This window comes from Antedon mediterranea, chromosome 6 (assembly GCF_964355755.1).
Source record: "Antedon mediterranea chromosome 6, ecAntMedi1.1, whole genome shotgun sequence".
In the NCBI taxonomy this organism is placed as follows: domain Eukaryota; kingdom Metazoa; phylum Echinodermata; class Crinoidea; order Comatulida; family Antedonidae; genus Antedon; species Antedon mediterranea.
In genome coordinates, this window is record NC_092675.1 from 5209320 (window position 1) to 5229977 (window position 20658).

General features: G+C 32.0%; 1 protein-coding gene across 1 annotated transcript; it reads left to right on the forward strand.

The window, feature by feature from the left end:
• Nucleotides 1–7643: 7643 nt before the first annotated feature.
• LOC140052108 (protein NDNF-like) lies at nucleotides 7644–18883 on the forward strand. Its single transcript, XM_072097517.1, has 4 exons — nucleotides 7644–8332; nucleotides 15356–15565; nucleotides 15733–15851; nucleotides 16066–18883. Exons 1-4 carry the CDS (start codon nucleotides 8277–8279, stop codon nucleotides 17433–17435), a joined length of 1755 nt encoding a protein of 584 aa, XP_071953618.1. The 5' UTR covers nucleotides 7644–8276; the 3' UTR covers nucleotides 17436–18883.
• The last annotated feature ends 1775 nt before the right edge of the window (nucleotides 18884–20658 follow it).

Genomic DNA, 20658 nt, shown 5'->3' on the forward strand with positions numbered 1-20658 from the left:
ATAATATTTTGTTGACATCTTCAAAATAATATACAAATAATAGTACTGTGCAATGTTTTTGTAAAGTTAGCATAAACAAATGACAGGTTTTAAACAGTGTATAAACAAATAAAACGTCTTCATAAAGCAATATAGTGACCTTTTTACCTTCACCATAATTTGATATACGTCTCTACTCAGGAATTTTCTTCAATTAATGTCAATCACTTTTTTTGTACAATATTAGTGTGCATTATTGTACATTGAGTACATCACCTCGAAACATTGTATACGAGATTAATTTGCTTCTGCTACACTAATGAGGGCGAATCGATTGATTAGTAATCAGCACATGGAATACTAACTATATGGCCTCACCGGTTCCAGACTCTTGTATGTGTTAAATTATAAGGTTCAATTCAAATACAATCGTTGTATTGTAAACCGATTAATGATCAGAATTTGCTCTGAAAAGCTGAAACTGAACTGTTGTCTGCGACAAGACATTTCATGAAAATCGTTTGTAGTTTTATAAACTGTTCCTGATAAGACATATTAACCTGCAATGTTCGTTCTTTCTGAAAAATGAATTTGCGCAATTATTTTTTTTAAATAATGTATCGGGGTACCATGTGTGTTTAAATTTTGACAATAGTTACGGTATTTAACAATAATATTGGAATACAATACTCAATGTAGGCTAAACTCATATATTACATTTTCCCCATCTTAATTTTAAGTTTGAAAAGTTATTATATACTTTAGTAGGCTTAGATTGTCAGTATTTTCATTATCTTAATTTATGAAATGTCAGGCTGCTTACTCGTTTGCATGGTGGGCCTAAGCTGCAAAAAGAAATATGACCTATTATGTTATCATGGTTCCGACTATGACGCAACGAAAGGACGCACACAGCAACAGAGGCCTTATAAAATTGGTATAGCAAGCGATTCATTTCAAGCAATTTATTTCACTTTTATCGCAATCTCATTATATAATGCAACAGCTAATTGATGATGAGGCAAACAGGACAGCCAATGTTTTTTTTAGGATACCGTCTTTGTTACGAATTGGACATAAATATAAGTTATTTACGTACGTATTTATATTTGGCGATGTCGGCGTTTCATATTAATTCTACTCAGTCGCGATACAGGTGATTTTGCAGGTGATAAACCTAAGTCAACCACCTGGATGCACAGATGCCTAATTAGATCTCACCTACTTTGGCTATGGTATCGATAACGCTAGATAATACGACCTCCGCCGAGTCGGAGACGGGAAGTTAAACATCTGACCTATTCCTTAACGAAGGTCGCGAGAAATATGTTTTTTAAAGCAACTAGCGTGATGTCGGTAAACTTTTTGTATTTTCTAGTAATTTAACATCAATAGATAGGCGTTCTATGACCTTGTGAAATAATGTAAATTTAACCAAAAATATGATTACTTTGAATTAAAGTGTCTACGTGCAAATTAGTTGCGTGTGCGTGTGGGCACAATAACTCTCAACCCTTAATTAACATAAATGTATAGACCTACCCGAATCTAAATGTTATATAAAAACTGGTTATTTGAAAGTGTTTTATTTTAAAATATTTCCTGTTTCAAGTTTACAAAAAGTTAAATTAACTATCGTATACTAACTATATTTTTAACTCTAAATAATAATAGTATATTAAATATATATATATTTTTGAAAGAACAAACTAATAACCAAAATCGAAATAAAATCCATAACATACTTAATTTAAAAAACGAAATGTTATTTTTTACTTTTATATTCAATATTATTTTCTAAAAACCAAATTTTATGAAATCATTATTTGCTCAGTGATTTAATATTATTGTTTATTATTACCAATAATTGTTTAAAATAAATTTTAATTAACTTGATTAGAAAATGGCGTTGTTTTAACACTAGAATTAAATACATTGCATTGTTAACTCTTTGGAATGTTGTTTTCTAAGCGGTAGTTTTTCTAATCTTTTCAATTACCATCGTGTTATTATAGTTGTTATAATCAAATTTACGCAAAAACAATGTAAACGGTAAAAAAAAAACGTCTTGTTTATGCAGTAATAAAGCTACCCTACAAAAGATTCTAGCTATAATTAGAAAATTCTTGTGTTAAAACGTAATCAGCGGGATGGCCCATGCAGAGAACCTCTACGAACATATTAAACACGTTGTTGTTTCAGAGAAGGTTCCACGACTCCTACTAGGTTTTTATAAATTTTGAGAAGAGCCAGGCTAAACACATTTCCATTGTTTTAATTTGATCAGGACCTATCGAATAGAAATCGCAGCTTCTATGATATGAACGGGCCAATAAACGTTGATGCTGAACTTGTTCCTAAATAGAAGCTGGGATAATGGTTTAAAACTATCCGAATCTTATCATAAGTTATAACACGATCTAGGCTCTAATCTATTTGATTTCAAGAAGAATTTTATCTCATCAACTTCGTTGACTTATTCGATTGTAAGATTGCCTTGATTGATTATAGAAAGTTTTTTTAGATTGCTTTCTTCTTAATGTTGCTTCTCTCCTCCTCTTTTAGATTGCTTTCATCTTAATGTTGCTTCTCTCCTCCTCTTTTAGATTGCATTCATCTTAATGTTGCTTCTCTCTTCATTTTTTTATATTGCTTTCATCTTAATGTTGCTTCTCTCCTTTTTTTATTGCTTTCATCTTAATGTTGCTTCTCGCATCCTTTTTTAGATTGCTTTCATCTTAATGTTGATTCTCTCTTCATTTTTTCAAATTGGTTTTATCTTAATGTTGCTTCTCTCCTCCTTTTTTTTGCTTTCATCTTAATGTTGCTTTTCTCCTCTTTTTTCAGATTGCTTTCATCTTAAAATTGCCTCTCTCTTCATTTTTTATTGCTTTCATCTTAATGTTGCCTCCACCTTTTTCAGATTGCATTCATCTTAATGTTGCTTCTCTCCTTTTTTTATTGCTTTCATCTTAATGTTGCTTCTCTCCTCCTTTTTTTTTTATTGCTTTCATCTTAATGTTGCTTCTCTCTTCCTTTTTCAGATTTCCTTCATCTTAATATTGCTTCTCTCTTTTTTTTCAGATTACTTTCATCTTAATGTTGCTTCTTTCCTCCTATTTCAGGTTGCTTTCATCTTAATGTTGCTTCTCTCTTTCTTTTTCAGATTACTTTTATCTAAATGTTGCTTTTTTCTTCCTTTTTTAGATTGCTTTCCTTCTCTCTTCCTTTCTCGGATTGCTTTCATCTTAATGTTGCTTCTCTCCCCTTTTTCAGATTGCTTTCATCTTAATGTTGCTTCTCTCCCCTTTTTCAGATTGCTTTCATCTTAATGTTGCTTCTCTCCCCTTTTTCAGATTGCTTTCATCTTAATGTTGCTTCTCTCCCCTTTTTTAGATTGCTTTCATCTTAATGTTGCTTCTCTCCCCTTTTTCAGATTGCTTTCATCTTAATGTTGCTTCTCTCCCCTTTTTTAGATTGCTTTCATCTTAATTGTGTTCTCTCTTCCTTATTTCTTTCAGTAACTAGTTATAAATACACTAAATGGATTTAATATCGAGGCAAATTTAAAAAACATAGTATATTGCCCTTGAAATACATAAGTAGATCACGTGTTTTCTATTGCTTTGCTATGTATATACAAAGCCAGTGTATTAAAAGAACTAAAGAATGGAAGTATGCCTCACTTCATAATTTCTTTATAATTGAAAAAAATATAAGAAAATATATGTTATCATCAATCATAAATCAATGTTATAAATGATAACTATGTATATTCATGAAAATTTCTTGTTTAAAAAAACAAAAAACAAAAAAGCGATACTTATTAGTTACCTGAACAACTGAATACATAAAAATGTCAACGTTATTTGAAACACTATCAATGAGGTGTTATTTTATCAATATTATTTTAATGTATGTGCAATAAATGTATACAGTACTATGAAAACAAATTTGTTGTGTGCTGCCTTAAATTAGTTATAATATTATTTTATTGTATTATATAATAATGATTTATTGTAAATCAAATTATATGCATACATTAACGAATTAATAAAGATGGAAGAGACCCATACAAGATTAAAAAAAAGTTATAAATTGTCTACATTTATCTGTAAGAATGTTGTTTTTAGTATTTTATTTCGCTACGTTTAAATAATTTACAATTGTCTACCATAGTAGAAAAGTTTAAAATAAGTTCAAGATCATTTTCCTTGTTGTAACTCCTGGAATTGTCTACACCTTGATACGTTCGTATTCCGATTACGTATTCTCGGCAAGGAACTATTTAAAATGTCACGTCTCTTTAGTTGACTATGTCATTCAAATTAAGACTGTATTATTTTTAAACTTAGGGCAAATTTGCCAAAATTTTCAGGAAAACAACACATACGATCTATTATTATTATTATTTATTAATGAAGATTATGAAGTGTTTTTTTAAATCACATTCACAAAAAAAGTGTATTAAATTAGCTTATTATTTTAAATGATGGGTGTAATTATTTCATTTATGGTAATTGTGGGTACAAATTGAAAGTGTTAGCTTTTAGTAACCGTACTTTATTCAGCCTTTTAAAAAGTGTCTTACTGTGAATAATGCAGTGCGTTATACACAGATATCCAAGTCATCCACGATACATAAATACATTCGCGTTACACGTAGGAGGCCTACACATTTATTTAGCAATTGATGACATTTTTTTTCGTACTGGACATACACTTAGTTCTTTGTCACGTGTTATCACATTTAAGATCTCCATTGTTCTGTACCACCATTTATTTACAGGAGCGTATTTTGCACAGGTCTGTCCTTGGGTGTCCCCATTTGAACCCGCACACGCAGACAAAAACAAATACTGCCCGTTGCGAAGTAGTTAGTTGAAGAGCTATGGGCCTAGGGCAGATATTTGATGAGATCCCCTTTCGTGATGCCTTGTTTGGGGTAGCCCATTTGATAGTCATTCAAATTGCACCTGACAAGCCAAAGGGTCGTTAGTAAATTTTTCCTGTGTCATTTTTGGCACTCGCAAACTGTCTGACCTTAAACCTGTGAGAGAAGGTAGAGCATAGGATTGAACGTGTTGAACGGTATCTCGAGACCAGGTGGGCGTGAGAACAATTTTATTTCAACAAGCACCTCAAACCAAGTACAACCCCTTGTCCCATAAAACTGGTGTTCATTTACACTATATAAATATTTTAAACGCACCAAATATCCTCTTTCTACTCTATCGATTTAACTAAACACGATGAATTTGTGGCTAATGGGGACATGTTGATGGAACCGAAATAAGAAAGACTTCACCTGTATGAGAGTATTTTATTAATATTCGTCGAAAACTTGTAGTTTGCGTCAGGAGAAAATCTAGTATGAATTGAATCTTAGCGCATATTTAGAGATATCCATGGACTAACCAACACGCGCTTTTAAGGTATAATGTCTACGATAGCTATAATATTGAAATCGATAATTTAAAAGCCACTATTAATTATCATCAGGGATTCCCAGGCACTTAATTGCCATTCTACAAGATGAGTCAGGCAGCATAGAGCGCTGACCGGAAGGACAATTCTGACCGATTGACTCTAAAAACGTCTCATGTCAGTGAACTATTTGCTACAATTAGCTGTTAACAGACGCATAATTATTAGTGTAACGCGTCACACAATCCCTGTCGATAGATCGTCTGCAAGTACTTTCGGCGCTCGACTTACTCACACCCTTTAAACACTCTTTAACTTGAACCTATAAACTTTGAATAATGCTACATCATTCTAAATAGGTTTCAAGAAACTCCACTTCAATGGCTTTCAGAAAAACGCTCAAAAAATAATCCTTTTTATAAAAAAAAAAAAATAAAATTATCCAAAATCATTTCTATAATCCAGTACCTTTATTTCGTTAGTCGACTGAATATCAAAATGTCAAGTATCAGTAAATTGTTTTGAAACTTTCTGCGTTTTAGCCTAAAACAATAATGTTCCAATGTTGGCCTACGATTAGGCCTATGTACTATTTTTTCCAAAATAAATAATATTTTTATCAACCGTTTTGTATATTTGTTGGTTTTTTTTTACCTTTTAATGTAAACAACCTTCAACTTTCCAATTTTTATTTTGTTCTTATACCGTAACTAACATATAGCCTAGATTGTGTAAAAATCTTCGTGAAATAAGCAATTTACTTTTTCTACTGGACGTTAAAAGTAAATGTTTGTGTACTTATTCGAGAGACGGATTTGATCATCTTAGGTAGAATTTATTCTTAGTAATCAAATTTTTTAAGAGTCTTATACACGTTCAGTGAAGACAAATTTCCAGTAGAAAATTAATATATTTATTATTTTTTTCTCTCTCATAATGAGATCTATGATTAAATGATATTGTTAATAACAAAGGAAAGATGTACAACTTGAACTTAATTGTGCTTACTTAAGTAATATGGAGTATGTCGTTATGCACTTACACCCGGATAAAAACACTTTTTAAATAATGTGAAATAAGCAATAATTATTCATGAATAGGTCTAAACTAACCGGTACTGATGATTAATACGTCGGGAATATGATACACAAGTACACACGTTAACGCCGATGAAAATGGCACAATTTTTTTGCAGGACGTATGCGTCACGTTCTACACCCTGTACCGAACCTGCTAGGTCCATATAGGGCATAACAATCAATCCGCATTATTTTCATTATTAAATAATTGAGAAGAATTGTTTTTATTCTGCTTGTAAAATACATACATTCTTCAATATTGTTTTTTTTTGTTCTAAATTAAACAGAAATATTTATATAGCGCCACCTTTTGTATTAGTCTATTTGACTGATAGTGCAACGGCCTCTCAAAATAATTACCACGTTTAGTTGTTTTAGAAATGTATCCCGGTAAGGTTTGTGGTTTCCGAACTGACAAACCAATAATCTATTTCAACATTAATAATATATTGTATTTGATGTATTTGATTGGTGGTGACTTGTAACATTATAGGATGGCCAAAAGCAGTAAATTATATGTGATTTGTCATATCTAAGCAGACTAATCCGCCATGGCTCGTGCTACTGTGGATTTCATATAATACTGTATATAAACGAACAAGCGTTTCGCCTCCGTCGTTACGAAGAGCGTGTAAAAGAAATAAATTTGCGCAGACTGATATGTAATGAAAATGTGTGTGTTTTTTTTTTATCGTACCGTATCGGGTACCGTGTGATATTCTAGGGACAGATTGAACTGGCAAATTAGGTCAATATCAATATAGACAAATAAATTAAAGAAAACTGTAAATAGTAATACTTAACATTACATTATTATAAAAAAATTGACGATTTTATTGTATTGAATGAATTATGCATACACAGTAGTTTTTGGATAACGTTATTAGTACTTTTTTAACATCAATTATACATTTTGCTCCATTGATAGCACGTAGCTGAATCACCATGACCCTTTAATTAGCCTGTTTTTGTGTCTCATTTGCTGTCATTTGATTTGAAATCTTGCAACCCTATAAAATGCGTTATTTATTCTGAAATAAGAAATCAATGACACCAAGGTAAAATTCCATTGGCTCATTATGAAGAGTTCTTCAATAACATTAATAATGTATTATTTACAAGGCCCAAAGCACACGTGCCTTGAACGAAGCCTTTTACGCAGCATATTATATTTTACATGTATCGGGTTTTCTCGAAGGAACCTTCACCTTAATTCTAAATATACATCGAATTTATTGGGTTATTTAAACCGACTCCGATTACTAATACTGTGCTACTCACAACTCGTCAGGCACACATATACACCAGTCGCCTTTGGTATTAGTCTGTCAGAAACGGTTCACGTTCCATAGAGTTCAGTGAGAGGGAATATAGACGCAGAATAGGAGGAGCTGCCATGCTTTAATGCTGCCTGATTTAGCCGGTGCGCTCACTTCTAGTTTAATCCTCAACTGAATAGGACGCGTGTGTCGTACCGCATTACCAACGCCTGCGTTTTAGTTCAACCAAGTGTAAAATAGTAACAAACCAACGCTAAAGGTTTTTTTTTGTATGTTCTGCCGTTTGTCGGAGTCAGGAAATGTATTGATTGAGTTTAATCTGATACGACCATAAGACTGCATGCCATGTGAATTTAATCGTGGATTTTAATAGACAACCGTTTACATGGATCGTGTGTTGCTGAAATGACTAAACTATTATTTTGTATGGAATGTAAAAATCATTGAATATGAATGTGGATCTTAACTTTTCTTGATTTTTTCGAAATTACAAACATTTGTTTATATCAAGATGAATCTTGGAATTTACCGGGCTGGATTACGTAGTCGGAAATGTATCGATAGAAGGTAATGCATCTTCAACATGGTCTTTTTAAATTGATATTATATATAATGTCATTACAATAATTAGGTTACTAGTGCATGTTTTCCAATATTAATACATTAATCCTCTGTTGGTTCAGTAATACGATTTTACTAGTAATTGTAGGGCAGCCTAAAGTGCTGTTTTGTTGAAATTAATTAATATTGTGTAATATAAATTGTAATGATAATTATTCTTTAAATATAAACACTTTTAATCAGAAAAGGTTCAAAGAAGGTAAAATGTGTAGTAGGCCTAGTAATAGTATTGTTATCCTATCAATCATACATCAAATTAATTCGGTAAGAGCATGAAACTGTTTGAGAAAAATGAGTTTGAATTGCTGAGTGTTATAGGTGTTAGTTACCATATCGCAATCATAGCAATAATGCCAAATATGTATTTATATATCGGAATGCAATTTTTAGAAGAAAACATCATATAAATTATTGTAAAAAAAACTAAAAGTTTTAGGCCTATTCGTTCAAAGACAAATTCCTGGAACAAAAAAACACATAGTATAACAATTAATACTAGACTTACATCTATGTTTAAGGTATAGCATTATTTTAATTTAAAAAGTGTGTAGGCCTATTTCATAATGATAAACAAGCAATCAATTAATCTGATTAATTAATTAGAAAAATATTCTTGTGAAGATTACAGCACCGGTTGTATACTCTGACAGCTGCCGTTACTAATTACGGGGTGGCAATCACCCAACCGTTTTAGACTTTCACGGAGAGGTAGACATATCCACTTGAAATTTTAAACTTACAATACGAGTATATTCAAATTCAAAATTCAATTCAAAAGTATAAGATTATATGCATTGATACGTTAACGTGTAGTATCGATTCTTTATGTAAGCGCTTAATTGACTAAACAGAAATAAAAGTCAATAGGCCTACTTGTGCAATTGTGATTTTCATTTTTTTTTAAACGGAACTGTGTAGTGACTTAAAACTAGAGTACCATTATAAAAAAAACCTCTATTACAACGCCCTCGCTCGTTTTCATATCATAACAGTCTACAATCATATCAATCACACAAACGGTATAAAAGATTTTCCTATATAGGCCTACAGTATAAGTTAAATTTCCTGTCGTACAGACGTTTCTCCAGCTTCTTGTTTATTTCAAGTTAAAGATGTATTGTCCACCTGAAAAATAATGTTTACAATTGTTGTTGTAGAATGCCAATTCTAATGTCACATAATAGTTATCCACTTTGACCAAAGTTGGATCTAAACAAAATTTACTTATACCTGAAACAACTGTATTTTAAAGCAAAAAAAAAAATCAAATTTTGACTACCAGCCAATAGATTTTCGGTTGAATTTAACCATATATTATGTTATTTCATAAGTGAAACATTTTTGTTATTCGTTTTTTACGGAAGTGATTAACTTTATTAAAACTATTTAATTAATCCCCATTTTTGGGGGGGGGGGGGGACAATGCATCTTTAATGTTTTGATTTATGGAAAAACCAACAGATGAATGTAAACTCGATTTTCGATAAAAACAATTGTTGATAACACTGAAACTGTTATTATACTAAACGTGAATAATAAATAACGTTATCGACGGTCAAGTCAATAACCGAGAAAACATTATAAATTGTCCGTTAATCAATGATGTTATCTCTTTGCTGCGGTTAAGCATGGACTGTCTAAGAGTAAGTACACTCGACTGGATGCTAACTAACATAGTACTACAATCGGAAGTTCCAATAACACATTAATTAACTGTGTCTACGACCTAAATTCGTCGTTAAAACGTGCGTGATTTTTTATTTTTTTTTTTTGCAATCTTCCTATTTTGATATATCATTATGAATAATATGTCTTTAAAATACAAACAATAAAGCACGGTATACTTGCATGGCGAACAATTCATGTTCTGGTTAAATTTCACCTCTTTAAAATGAAGTTAGAACGGAACTGATTCATGGACGATCGATTACAGGGTGTCTACCCGTTCTATACCTTAAATTTGATGTCAAATAAAACTAGGTAAACGGTTAATAATTGACCGTTATGTGGCATAGGCGTGGTCATTTTATATTCCAATTCCCAATTAATTCTGAATATGTAATTTAACAGCATAATCACTTCAACGTAACTGAAAATGTATGAGTTTTTAGGACCAGTTGTTGTTTAGGATCATGCCGACCAACAAACGGCATACAAAGAAAATACATATTATATAGATATATTATATTTATATGGCCATTATGTACAGTTATGTATACTGATTTATAAAAGGAAACCAAGTGACCAGATATAGACAAGTAAAGTACTATGAATTAAGTAAAATAATTCCGTGACAGGTTTCAGTTTTTTTTCTCAAAATTCTTAAGTGACCTAATTCATAGTAAAGTTTTTTTTTAATAGAATTTAGTCAAAATTCGCCCTAAATAAAGTTTGCCATAATATATCAGATGTTGGAAAACCTTAAAGGTTTTTTGTTAAATAGTAATATAGTATATACAATTATGTACAGTATACTTTTTCAAATAAATTAATGTTGCTCTACTGGAATGGGTTTGGGCGAAAACACCCGTCTTCCACCAAGCCTTCCTTCAGGGTAGAGAACGTGTTTCAATATCAAACATAAGAAACTCTGAATCAGAAAATCCCGAAATTAGCATTACGGTTGTGAAATAACTAGGCCTATAGTGAAAAACATTTACTTAATTTACCTAAAGGCAACTCATTTCAGAAACTTTATCTTCACAATTTGGTTTTAACAACACCACTATTTATTTACAAAATATCTTATTTCATAGGAATCAGATAAGTTGCGTTCATTTTGGAAAAGTTAAATTAATGAACCCACGGTGTACATATTTATTTATTTATCAATATATTTATTACAATATTTGTTTCCAATTAAATTATTTCCGTATCCTTATTTCAATGATTTCATAGATTACATAGTTTTAATGATGCTAGACCCATTTTACACAAGCAACAAATGCAGCAAGAAGTACGGAGCATTTCGTCTGTCTCTCTGGACTCTTTTCGCTGTTCAAATTTTTGATCAATAAATCACCCTTTACTCATATTTCTCAAAAGCTCATATGGAGATTTACTTAATCGGAGAGCATGGAGGTTTAATGTACGCCCCTTTCTTCGTATTATCAGTTGTTTGTTCGCCCGATAATCTTTATCGTTAATATCTGAGTTTTTCCCATCCGTCTCCATTCTGGCAAAGGTATTTTATCTGGTCATACCCGTCTTTTATTCCTTCTTGCTGCTGGTGAGTATAGAAACATATTTTCGTGTAGTTAAGTTCAACCCATACTTTGTGTAGTTATTTCAACTATTTTTCTTTTTTGTGTAGTTACTTTCGTGTAGTAGTTACTTTCAACCATAACTATTTTGAGTAGCCTGCATTTCAACGCTACATTGTGTGTCTAATTTCTTTCAACCCTATGTTGTATGTGGTTACTTTGGTATATAAGTTGTACGAATACCAAAGAAATGTACTGACAATCTTCATCATTAGAGCATGGAATATATTTCATCTGAGCTCAATCATAATGTTGCTAAAATGTTTAATGCCTCTACTAGTACTACTACTCCTTAATCATCATCACCAAAATCATCATAATTATTTATATCTGGTGTAATAAAAAACACAAATATATACGCAGTCTATCTTTTACAGTAGTGGCAGTCCCTTCCATTATTATTCGAAGCTTCTGTATATCGAATGTTATGGTGGAGGTGCGGGACAATCCTAACAAGGATAGGCTTAGTGACTTATATTTGTAAAAACAATAATATTATCGGCAGACATAATAATTATAGTGAAAATAATCACTATGTAAAATATTCACATAATAAATATATCCAGAGAAACGGTCGAATAACAACCATCCCCGAGGCACTATTATAGCTTATGGAGACAAGGTTTATTTTTTTAGACAATTTATCTGATAAAAGCCTGACCTCAATACAAACTTTTCAACACTCCCCTAGGCCGTGTTCTGCTACTTCAGCTTGACGAATCGGTGGTGGTCCAATACTACCTGACCAAGTGAACTAAATATTCGTGTCAATCGCCGCGACAGTTATGTACCTGTGAGTTTATTATAACAGATTAATATAATGGAGAAGTTTCATCAATTATATTAAGATAAAAAAGTATCAACATTTCTAATCATGCTTCCGTATCTCTGTCAACAAAAGCCACACGTTGGACCTACAAGCAGTGTGAATCTCTACCCGACCGACTTCTGCTTTGTGGATTTTCCTGCTTGTAGCCTATCATTGTCGCGAAACATTGAAAAACAATTCTATTAAATTAGTATGGATTAATGAATACCTATATATATGTTAAAATATGTTTAAAGATGTATTGTACCCCCAAAAAACAGGAAAATGAAGATTAATTTGCAGTTTTAATAAAGTTACTTCGACAAAAAAAACGACAAAATAAACGGTTAAATTCAACCAAAAACCCATTGACTATTTTTTGGTTAATAATTGTCTTTTATCCAAATTTTGGACTATTAATGTGACATTAAAATGGCATATTCAACAAAAACATTTTTACAAATTATTTTTTCAGGGGGACAAAACATCTTTAAATAACTTACATATTATTTCTATAAACAAGAATTGTTGCCTATGCAGAGACTTCGACAAGTTATTTTTGGACAATTATTTTGTTTAGTGAACTAATGACCTTTAATATTTGTGATATACTGTAAAATAAAAACATTGGAAACATATTTACTGTAGACGAGAGATCATGGATTTCTGATGATATCCATATAAAAATGTTCAAACGTCAATTTTATAATAATAGTAATAATCATTCAATAATGTCGGCCTGTAGTTTTAGTGGGAAGCCTCACGCTATAATTAATAAGAAAATTGTTTAATTAATAAAAGCCTTATATCAATTACAATTTGAGTTATATATACTATAAAACGTAGACAATACTGATATCATCTCTGCGTTGATTTTTATTTGTTTATTGGTAAGTATACATTTCGCAATGGTTTACTTATTTTCGTAGAAAGATATTGATACACAGGAGCGGTCCTTGATTCGTATTTCAAACTCTTGCATTGCTGGTAGCAAAATAGGTAAATGTATACCATAGCTTATTAGATTGACATTGCCACTAAGTAAATGTTACAATTGTCAATTTGTTAATTTTATCTTACGTATTTAGTTACTAAACTGTCGTTACACACACCTTGGTTTTCTTTTCTCGGCTAATCTGAATAATACGCGTAAAACAATCTGTCCGTAGACATGTGTCTCACTGAAAACAACACATGGATTTTTCTTCAACAAAATTTCATTTTATTCGCAAGACTTCCGTTCAAATTATCATTGGTTGACTTTAATATGACCGATTTGAAATATCTGACTTAAAAATGACTTTTAATCATACTATATAATACGTCCTCGACCTTAACACTAACCTTTTTTTTCTTAGTGACCGTCCCATGAGGCTCGGGTAAGCAATGAGGTATATCCCCGTTTTGTAATATTCAAAATAATTTGTGTTAGCTTTTTCACTAGAGAAGAAATACAGTATATCTTTGGAGAGAAAATACAGTATATCTTCAGAGAGAAAATCTGATTCTGCAAGCACATAATGTACCAAATATTTGTCTGCTAATCATCTCTCTTCGACAAATGAAATTGTAACGAAACTAGATTTAACAAAGAGCATTGTAATGGAAAATAAAAAAGAGATAAAATGCTTATAATAATTGATAAGAACAAACATCAAGTAACACGGGTATATTGTTAGATAGTACTGATGTACTGTCAATTGTTAACGCTATTCTATACAAAGGTTTATTGAGGAAAAGAGTTTGTTGAGAATGTGTGTATTACAATGTGTGAATTGTATCATAAGTAGGCCTAAGGATGAAACCGGCAAAAAACACATCTTGAGCTGCGGAAGTGGTTTTAGAATTTTTGCAAGGAGAATGTACTGACAGAACTCAACGCAAAATGTGTTATTCTGATATTATTAATGATCATCATTACCAAAAAAAGTTACCTTTAACAAAAAATCAATAATATTATATTTAAACAAGTTAGTTTTGTATTTCATCACATTAAAACGCTTGTGTACAGTGTCCAACACCTGTCTTAGTATACCTATTAACTTCGCGGTGATTAATTTCAAACAAAACGGTCTTTAATTTGGCAGACGCAGTGCGCGTGCCATACTCAATTCTCTATTGTGTTCACTAGAAATGTAACCCCTATACCACTAATCGGATCAATTTATTTGATTATAAAACGTTAGTTTGTTTTACTATAATGCATCATGTATATCCTACCCTCCTGGACATCACTAATGAATCTAAGCAGGCTTGTTCATGCTGAAATATTTAAGCTCACTGGAGGCAAGAACAACTGTTTAACAATTGCTTGAGTGAAGCCTATTATAAAGATTAATTTTACAATAAGGGTAGTGTTCTTGTAAACGCGGGCTGTTTGACTTTATGGATTTGTCCGAGCGTCTTAAAATTTGTTTTACGAATTGAATAATGATAACAAAACATTTCATAGAAACTATTACTTTAAAAAGGTGCACAAGTCTCATGTGTCCTCAACATGTTCCAATAAACAAATTACACAAAATGCCTAAATAAGTATAAGGTATAGACCCGACTTTTGCAACAACCATGACACAAACTATCATTAATGCACACTAATGATATAAAACAGAATACCTAAATACAACATGACAAGTATACAATGCATAAAAGATAAAAAAAATAAATAAACAGAGAGAGAAAAGGAAAATAGAAAAAAGCAAAACAGCTACAGAAAAAAAAACAAAGTAATCACAAATTAAAAGAAAGAAAAACAGAAAGAAAAATAAAGAAAAACTCATGAAGTCCCAGTAAATAAAATTAGAAAACGTAAATTAATTTGAGTCGTTGATTTTAACTAAATCCATATACATTAAGGCATTAAGATTCATTTGAAATGTACTTTATCTTTAATTTCAGAAGAGCAACACGAACCATGCTTGCATGTAAAGATATTTTGACGTTAATGTTAGCCTGGCTGGTTACAGCAACTCAATGCCAGAGTTTGCCAACCAGAGATGAAGAGTTATTTATTCACCAAATGCGAAATCCTGAAACATTCCATGATTCTGGTCTCATACCAGACGGGGCCGAAGTAAATGCATACGCAGTCACAGAAACCATAACTCGGTAAGAAAAACACCTTTTTGTTGACTAATTTCAATGAACACCGAATTAAACAAATAATGAAATATTAGAATTACAGAATACCTTCAGAAATAACATGTAAAGAAATCTGACGATGTTTCCATTGATTTGTTGATCGATTCATTCATTAGCAATCTTGAACATTTCAGGTATTTTTTCTTGGTTGAAGAAGACGGTCCTCCTTTAGAAGTTACAATAACACCGTGTGCATCGACACTAGAATGGAATATATCTATACCTGAAGTACCCGAAGAGGGTAGCGCTTCAGGTGGGTGTTGTATTATACTTATATATAACTATAGTAATGTGTGCCTATAAGTAAGTTAAAGAGTCAAATGGCCGAGAAGTTAAGGCAGTGGGTGTTGAGCCGTAAAATGTGCAAACAACCAGATTTTTGTAACCGCCTAAAGAGCCATTAATATTGGCATGGGTTCGTTTATTATTATTATTATAACACTGATTTTTGTTTGTTTAATCTTCAGGTATTAACGATCAGCTAGAACATCAGCGGTCGCATTCAAGCAAAGTAGGATCGATATTAAAAACATACAAAGGCTTTAATGTTAGTACATACTCATCAACTAATTCACCAGCAGGAATTTACATGTTAAAAGTGCGAGCTGTAGATCGTGATTCGAGTTTTAAGATCTACGCCACCACGACACCAAACTCTGATCGCATTTATCCTGTTTTACCATCAGACTCAAGAGTTGATGTTACTGCGGTGCGCAAAGATCGCGTTTCTCTTGCGTGGAAATCTAGTCTCTCTGAGACCGTTTACCTTCAGCCAATAAAATACTGCGTGGCAATGAATACTGAGCGTAATTACCCTACACTATGTGGCATTGAATCACGTCTTTATGGAGATCGTCGACCCATTGTACCTAACGTAGGCTTTGGATTCAGTAACGAAAAGGGTAAGAGGAACTCTAAAAGATTGAGAAAACGAAAAAACAAACTCGAATTGCTTACTAAAACTCAAATAAAAACCAATTCCAGTTTTACACTTGAGTGTATTGGAACGAAGAAAATGCACACGTTTATAAATCTAATTGCTAACCATACGTATTTCTTCGATGTTTTTGCTGTTGACACCAAAACTAACCGTAGCGCAGTTTATCAACACATTCAAGTCACAACACCTGCTGGTGAAGAAGTTCAGAAGGTCGTGATGCTAAAGGACGGAAAGATGTTAGATTCTTCAGTGCAGCAATCAAAACCGAAAAAGACATTCCAGATAGACGTTGGAAACAAAGATAAAGAGCTTTTAGTTACTGTACAGTCATGTACACATCCTGTCATTGTGGAAATCTTGCAAGACACAAGTGTTGTGAAATCTGGTGTTGTTGAAGATTTACAAAGTTTCACTATTAACAATGCAAAAGGAACGTATTATATCAGAGTTGTTGGATCATTGAAAGAGGCTATTCACTTTAAAATATTTACAACAACAAAACCAAGGAAGTATCCGTATCCAAGAATGCCGGACGATAACAGAATAAATCCGTATAGAAATCTGCGCAAATGCAATTCAGTTACTCTTGGTTGGTTAACCTCAAGTGAAACGGCTCAATATTGTCTATACAGACGTGAAGATACGTCAACAGACAGCGGTGGTAGAAAAAACTTACGTCTTATGAACTCGTGTCACGGACCTGGAATGAGAAAGAGGAGTGAAAAGGTGTTCTGCACAAAAGTTAACGATCCATCAGAACAGGACACAGTTATGATTAAAAAAGTGGAAAATCTTAAAACAGGTACTAATTACATATTTGATGTGTACGTCAGTAGGGATGGAAAACAGTCATTAGCTTATAGAAGCGTGAAAGTTAAGACAAAAAAATACTGCTGACGACGAATTGTCTGAACTGTTAGTGTTGGCTACAGTCATTAAGTTAGTAGCAAAATAAAATCTTCGCCATGTTATCAAGTAAGATGAATCGTAACGTGGTTATCTCCGCGCGCACTGCTGTACCCAACGAATGTCAATGTACTTGGATGAAGAAACAAGAGCGCTCCTGATAATAATCTTTGGACAATCTATGATTGATAACGACGCTGTTATATGTTTATACTGATAATGTATAGTGATTAGTACACTCGTAAGATAGTGTAAAAATATTTTAGTTTTTGAAAGAACGTTATATTGTTTGGTGATGACGATCGGGTCTCAAACCCGTATTGTGAAGGTGTTACAACAAGAAAGACTGTATAGTAGCACAATGAACAATACTTTATCAAAGAGGTATATAATCTTATGAGAGAATATATACAATTAAAATAAATAAATAAATACGTTCAAGTGTAGAAGAGTTACGGAAATTCATGAATAATGGTTTAGTTAAATTAGTATTGTCAAGTCGGAGGTGCTAAAATGTCATTTATTTATTTACATACACACATTTGCATTATACCGTTATTGTTCAGTCCAGCCGTAATATAAAATGTAATAATTAATGTATAAATTATAAAACAACTATTTATCTGACAATTAATAATCTGTTGTTGATTGATATGTGGCACGTCGAAAATAATATATTTAATTGCTCTGAAATAAGACGGTTTTCAGTGGCAAGGTAGCCTTAAATTATATTTATTGTATATGTTATATCTTATAATATCATAATGATGTTATATATTAATAATGATAATGTTATTAAATGTAGAGAGCTTCGTTGAGGTAACAAATAGTGAAATATGTTGAAAACAGTGATGATAAAAAAAAGCTTTATATATATTATGTAAGTACCCCCCTATTAGACTAGTATACTTGGATTATCATTACAGTGACTTTTCGATAAACTATTGGGTACAGAGGGGTAACAATCAGTGGAGAAACTGTGTGCATGTTTGAACACATTCGTGATAGATTTTGACGTAATAACGGAATTTATCACAAGGTATTTAGTACCTTACTTTTATCTTACTTTGGTGCCACGTACTGTGATCAAAAGGTTTTTGACCAATCACAAACGACAGTTAGGATGGTTCATCGCGTCGTGATTGGTCAAATTACTTGTGTTGCGTTCAAGTTGGAACCAAGCTTAATCACGTATATTAAATATAATACAATATTAATTAGTGAGTAATGTGACGTAGTTACTGCTGTAAGTATATTCTAATTATTGTAAAGTGTAAAGCAGTTTGATATTGTAATGATCATTCCAAAATTAAATATTACTGGTCCATTATATTTTCGTCGTGAAGCTTAATACATAATAGTGAAAATAGGATGGTGTTCTAGAACGAACCACATATCAATAAATGTTCATAAACCAACAGCTCAAACAAAGTATTTTTTATTTCAGTCAATTTGTTACCATATTAAGTATTAATATACACTATTTCGATGTTGTTTATTGTTTGGTGTGTTAAAATGCACAAACTAACAATGGTTTCCATTTTTTCGATATATCTCTCGACTATGAGCACAATACACTAATATTAAATAGCCAGGACAGAAGTTAAAAATACCATAATGATTGTTATATTCTTAAAAATTAAAATTCATAATTTAAAATTCTCCTTTTACATCATAATTAATTTTATAGTTTCTTTCTTCTTCGTCTGACCATTGTGCACACATCTAATTTTATTAGTCGTAAAGGAATGAAATTGTCTTCTTCGTCACTATAACTAGTGTTGGGCTTGAAAATGTGACACATGTGATAAGTGTTACCTCCCTCCAGTTTATTGTCTCTTGACATGAAACCACGTGGAATCTGCTGAATACAATTATAGACCATTCAACATGTTTGGAGTCCTGAGTAATTACTTTGGAAGGAAAGTTGAAACACCATCGCAATGTTTTTACAGGTTAAAATACGTCTCACAACATGTGTTTGTATGGTATATGGACAAATAATTGTCTCAAAGCTGTAAAAACATAATTCTATTAAATTCAGTACCTTCGATAATAAAATATAAAATACAGTCTATTATTATTACTTACATTAGACCTACATCAACACAAGATTTACTATATAATGGAAATATAACACCCAAATATAGCATTATTATTAGGACTAAAGATCTTAACTTTTAACCATATCTCGTATAGTTCTACCAGACAGGGTTTACGACACTGGGGTAAAATATATAGATAGTCACGTTTTCCATTGGATGATTGGATCAAGGATGTGACTTATCTAATCATTTCGGCCGCAGGCAGTCATTTCAGCCGCCGGTTATGAACGTCTGTTATGGTTATACATTCATAATTCACACACCGTCGACTTGGTCCTCGAATTTTCCTGTAGGCCTATGTCAAAGTAATTTTATGTTATATTCTACAACTTTCCTACTCGTCGACATGATAATGCTTATGAAACAAAATGATGGTTTATAACATTTTTGTTTGATCTCTGATCTTACCAAAAATATTGATAATATCGTGAGAAAAGACAATGACAGATTGTTACATGACCATTTGGAAATCTGATATAATGAAGATGACACCTTGTTTTGATTATGAAATGTAGAATGTGTAATATAGAGTATCAAGTAAATTTATTTATTTAGTTTTTAATGGTGGTTTTTGATGGTGTTATTACATAATCTCTATCTTTGACAAACTGTTATTTTGTTAATAGAGAAATGTACTGTCGGTGTAGGTAGATGTATTCCTATATTCAATTCAACTGTTCTTGTGATACCACTTGACTATATGAACATGAAACGATGGTGGAGTTTCTAAACTCGAACAAAGTAAGTACAGAATGTTGTTGGTTTCGTCGTTATGGAGAAATAAAAGTATGATAATGTGGTTATGCAAATCCTGTACAAGGAAAGATTGATTAAACAGAAAATCCATAAAGGTACCCTTAACTCGCATTAATGTTCTTAGAATAGACTAACCTGGATCAACAATGAATATGACGTGCGCAGCATGTTTTGATATCAGGTCTCTGATTCATCATTGTAGAAACAATTGTTTGGCCTGCGATATAAAACGAATATACTTACTTATAATTACACTGTTATTGCTAAGACCTAAATATATTGTTTATTTCAATACTCGCCGTGAGGTAATTTCCCACATGATCGTAATCAAAACGGTAGGCCTACTTGGTTTG

Coding starts and splice junctions, on each gene's coding strand:
- LOC140052108 (XM_072097517.1), top strand. CDS start 8,277: ATGAATCTTGGAATTTACCGGGCTGGATTACGTAGTCGGAAATGTATC. Junction 8,333..15,355: donor CGGAAATGTATCGATAGAAG/GTAATGCATCTT, acceptor CTTTAATTTCAG/AAGAGCAACACGAACCATGC. Junction 15,566..15,732: donor GTCACAGAAACCATAACTCG/GTAAGAAAAACA, acceptor TGAACATTTCAG/GTATTTTTTCTTGGTTGAAG.